The following is a 4,488-nucleotide window of genomic DNA, read 5'->3' as shown; positions in this document are numbered from 1 at the left end:
GGGGAGAGGAAAAGGAACAGAATGGGAGAGAAGAGAGGAGGGGGGATGGGGAAAAGAGAGTCAAAGACAGGGAGAGGAGAGGCTCCTCGGGACGCATACCTTCAGGTGCTGCCTGCGGGCCGTAATGGCCCTGTTCCTTTTCTGCAGAAGGCAGAGGAAAACAGGTTAGGTTTGTGTCCAGCCCACCCCCTTCATTATTTCCTCAATCCAGTCTCTATCCTTCCTTCTAGGTCCTTCTCTGACTTAAGAGACTCCAATCCCTATCCAGGTAAGAGGGAAACTCAAGGCATGAGCAACTCCCCACCCCCCATCTCTAGTCCCTCAGTAGCCAGCCTCTTCCAGGACCTGCTTCTCTCCCACTTCACAGAAAGGGAAAAGCAAGGTCCAGAGTCTTTCATAGAATCATGATAATCACTGACATGTCTAGAGGGGTTTTAGGTTTGTTACACCAGACATGTCAAACACGGCCCAGGTCCCCACTGAGAACCAGGGTAAAGTGGAATTGGGAAATATTTAACAAAATTAGTAAAAATCCAAAACTATAGGTAATATTACTCTGCAGTTCTCTACGGCAATGTGCAGCCTGTAGGTGTCCTGTGCAGTTGTCCCCTCTTCTGCTGGAGCTTGGCACCATCTCTCTCATTGGAACCTCAAAGGAACCCTAAGGTAGGCCCTATAGGCATTATCCCCATTCTACAGATGAGGAAACTGAGGCCGACAGAGGTGAGGTGACTTGCCCAGTCAGGGTCACACAGCAACTAGTGTCTGAGGTAGGACTTGAACCCTGGAGCTCTCCTAGCTTCCGAGGCAGATCCCCCCCACCCCCCCACTCCTGCTCATGGCCCCTCCCAAAATAGTCAGAGCCACACCAGGCCCTTTCTGCCTTCCTCTTATGTGCAGAGGCCAAGTGTCAGCTCCGCCCTACCCCCCCAAGCTGTGACCCTCAGCCTCATTTTCCCCATCTGTAAATGAGGCATGCTGATCCTGGCTCTGCCTGCCTCAGGTGGTGAAGCACTTGGTAAGTCTTTCTGTTGTAATTTGATATATTTTGTTACAGGTTTTACTATAATTTTTTACCATTATAAGGGGTAGTGTGGGGTGGGGGGGCAGGGTAGTAGAGCCTAAACTGGCCTCCAGGCTCTGGCTCTTTCTCTGCCCCTCCCCTCCCCTCTCTCCTCTCCCTCCCCCTCTTCTCCCTCCCTCCCCTCCCTTCTCTCCTCTCCTTCCTCTCCCTCCCCTGTCTGGAGGGAGGCCAGAGGATACATTGTATCTTCTCTTTGTAGCCATTTTGTTCTACACCTTTATTCGTCCTGAGGATGGGGGAGGGGTTTGGAGGTGCTGGCCCAGCTCCCTGGGAGAGGCTGGAGGCATGGGTGCAGGAGGCAGGTGGAGGGGAGGAGGGGGAGGCCTCTCTTTCCTCACTTCCCTGCTCCTCTGTACAGCCTGACCACTTCCTCAGTTTCACCAGGCTAATGTGTGGGTATAGGGGGCAGGGAAATAGGATGCAGGGACCAGGCCTGGCCCAGGGTAGGCCAGAACGATAAGACTGAGCCTGGGGGGCAATAATCTGAGCAGCTGGGCTACAGGGATAGGGGAGAGGGGCAGGACCCAGTTTGGAGCAGATTGGAATAGGGGAGGAAAGGAGCCAAAGATGGTGAGGAGGTAAAGGTCAATTGGGAATGGGCTGGGGGGGGGCATTGCTGGGCTTTCAGGTATGGGTGCCAGGCAAGTGGGCACAGGGAGCATCTGAGCCTTGGGCCCAGACACTTTTATGGGGAGGGGGTTGAGGGGCAGCCCAGCTTCTCCACCCCGAGAGTGAGGCCCCCAGGAGTGACTCAGTGGGCGAGGAGGGATCCCTCCATCTAAGTCACATCCCCAAATCTTGGACCTTGAGCCCTGGCAAGTCCGAGGCTCTTCAAGGGCATCAGACACAGGTGCACAGGCCTGGCTACACTCTAGATTGCTCCCCCCAGACTCACACTCACACCCATGTTCCCCTATTTGTCATGAACCAGTGAGATCTCTGATTCTTCCTCTTACTTGCTGCAAACAGTCCCTGTCCCTGGAGGACAGACAGCTCAGGACAACGTGGGAAGTTTGGGGGGTTGGTTAGGCCCTGTAACCATGTCCTTGCCTGAGCCAGCTCCTTAAAAGACAGATTTAGTCTGGGGAGGACTAACTTGGCCACAGCATTTCAGATGCTGGCCTGGGGGGGAGTAGGCAGGTAGAAGGAGAGAAAGCAAAAAATCCCCCTGCCCCAAGGAGAGGAAATAAAGAGCAACTCTAAGCCCTCTGGGAATGGTCCCCTCTGCTCTGCCCTGCCCATATCCCCATCCCTCTTCCTGCCTCAGGTCTTATCCCCAAATGCCCAACTCTCCAGCTGGTACTTACCTCTTCACTGGTCAGGGAGGGAGGAAAGGGAGAGGAGGAAAGAAAGAAGACAAGTTAGGGTCATGCCTAAAGAAGAAGAGCTAGGAAATCAGGTGAGGCTCAAGCAGGGTGAGAAGGGACAGAAGAAGGGATACTCACTCTCCCATCTTGAGGTCTTGGGGTTAGAACCTGTGGAGGTAGGAAGATAGAAGGTGACTAGGAACCCCTCCCCAGCTAGAGGCCTCCCCCCAAAAGGGTGAAGGGGTTCCTGGGACCCCTCCCCAAGGGCCCTTTCCTCCCTGGCCAACCTTGTCTTGGAAAATGCCCAAGAGTCAGAGAAAGCGTTTCTAAAAATGGGATGATATTTGCGTGTTGGGGCAGGGGGGAAGGCTGGATTACAAATTGCTGTAGCAGCTGTTTCCTTGAGTGACTCCTTCCCCACCCAACTCAGGCTGGAGGGGGGTGGGAGGCTGAGTCTTTACTAAGGGGACAGGCCAGCACAGGTGGCCTCTCAGGCCAGAGGAGAGGAGATATTTATAGCCCTGGCCCCCTTCAGCCCCTTGCTCAAGGGAGAAGTGAATCCCTCCACCCTTCAGCCCAACTCCTGGGGTGGGGCTCTGCTTAGACCTTGATAATGAGCACAAGGGTGACTGTCCATGCCCCCCTTCACCCCAACTTCTCCAGGAGGGAGATCTAGACACCCAGGCAGTACTTCTCCAAATAAGGTCCAATGCTCATCTCTATCCTGAGCCTCTGGATACAAGCAAAGGGACGTGGGGGCCCTGGGCTCCTCACCACCACCACCATGGAAGTCCCACTGAGTCAGCTAAGTAGAGCGAGCCCTCCCAGAGAGGACTTGTTCCCAGCAGAGGGCTTCTACCTTGAATTTCACCTGCCTCCTCCCTGGCAGCCTTGCCCCAATCCTTAGAGCTCCCAGCCCTCGGGGACCCCTGCCCCCAGACGCTCACCTAGCTTCCCTGAAAAGTACACAGCAGATGGTAAGAGGTCAGGACAGGAGATGGAGTCCCAGCAGCTGGGCCCAGTGGGAGGGCGTATAAATGGGCGTCTAGGGCGGGGGCCCTAGCTCTGTAAGGGCATGGCAGCTTTCTCAGACCAATGAGGGACAGAGACTCAGAGACCTCCCTAGGGAGTCCTGGAGACATGGGGGGCGGTAAAGGAGAGGATCCATCAGAGGAGAGGGAGGAGGGGGAGGGCTGGACAGGCACAAGTCTATTTAGGGCTTTGTGACAAGCCTAAGAAACCTTGGGCTTCTAAGGAGCTACCCCAGACAGCATCTGCCCAGTCCAGTCCAGCCAGGCCTCCTACCCAAGGCTCCATAGCAGCGTGTCCTAAGAGAAAGGACACTGCCTATAGGTCGTGCACACAAACAGTGTGGCCAACTGGGAGCAGGATAACCTAGGTTCCAGTATCACATCTGACCCTTGCTATCTGTGTGACCCAAGACAACGAAGTGATATAGCCTTGTTTTTCCCATATGTACAATGGGGATAATAATACTCAGACCATCCTCCTCATGGGGCTACTGACAGTCAATGATCCTTAATTAAGCACCTGCTGGGTACAAGGCACCATGTTAAAGTGCTGGGAATACAAAAGAAAGGCAAACACGCATTCCCTTCACTCAAGAAGGTCATAACCTAATGCGGAAGACAACACATAAATAACTAGGAGCATTGAAAAGCTTTACACAGAACATGGAAAGTCATCTCCAGGTAAAGGGACTAGCAGTGAGAGCGACCTGGAAAGGCCTCCTGCTGGAGGAAAAGTCAGGAGGTGGAGGTGAGGAAGGAGGACATTCCTCCTATAAGAGACAGCCAATGCAAAGTCCTGGAGGCAGGAGTGTTGGCCAGGAGGCTGGATCATAGAATGGGTGGAGGCAAGAAGAAGACTAGAAAGGTGGGAAGGGGCCTCATTGTGAAGGGCCTTAAACACCAGAGGAGTTTATATTTGATCCTGGATGTAATAGAGAGATTAGCGTTGGGGTGGGGGGCATGATCTAATCAATGCTTTAGAAGAAAATGACCTTGGTCTCTGAGTAGAGGATAGACTGGAGGAGGTGAGACTCCAAGCAGGTAGACTGTCCCTCCTACCTCCACC

General features: G+C 53.9%; 1 protein-coding gene and 1 long non-coding RNA gene across 2 annotated transcripts in view; one reads left to right on the top strand and one right to left on the bottom strand.

The window, feature by feature from the left end:
- Positions 1 to 988, top strand: part of LOC114047748 — a 2,790-nt gene extending 1,802 nt beyond the window's left edge. Inside the window, exons 3-5 of the long non-coding RNA XR_003569668.1 lie at positions 231 to 268; positions 563 to 666; positions 901 to 988. This is a non-coding gene — a long non-coding RNA (uncharacterized LOC114047748). The remainder of the gene's footprint in view (positions 1 to 230; positions 269 to 562; positions 667 to 900) is intronic.
- TNNI2 (troponin I2, fast skeletal type) overlaps positions 1 to 3,392 on the bottom strand; it is a 6,686-nt gene extending 3,294 nt beyond the window's left edge. The window contains exons 1-4 of the mRNA XM_027868672.1: positions 3,339 to 3,392; positions 2,530 to 2,559; positions 2,392 to 2,398; positions 100 to 141 (exon numbers count right to left, since the gene is read on the bottom strand). Coding sequence (XP_027724473.1) covers positions 100 to 141; positions 2,392 to 2,398; positions 2,530 to 2,537 — 57 coding nt within the window. The 5' untranslated portion in view covers positions 2,538 to 2,559; positions 3,339 to 3,392. The remainder of the gene's footprint in view (positions 1 to 99; positions 142 to 2,391; positions 2,399 to 2,529; positions 2,560 to 3,338) is intronic.
- Positions 3,393 to 4,488: the final 1,096 nt, after the last annotated feature.

The sequence above is a fragment of the Vombatus ursinus genome, unplaced genomic scaffold (assembly GCF_900497805.2).
Source record: "Vombatus ursinus unplaced genomic scaffold, bare-nosed wombat genome assembly UNPS02014790.1, whole genome shotgun sequence".
Classification (NCBI taxonomy): Eukaryota; Metazoa; Chordata; class Mammalia; order Diprotodontia; family Vombatidae; genus Vombatus; species Vombatus ursinus.
This window is presented reverse-complemented; position numbering and strand designations above follow the sequence as displayed.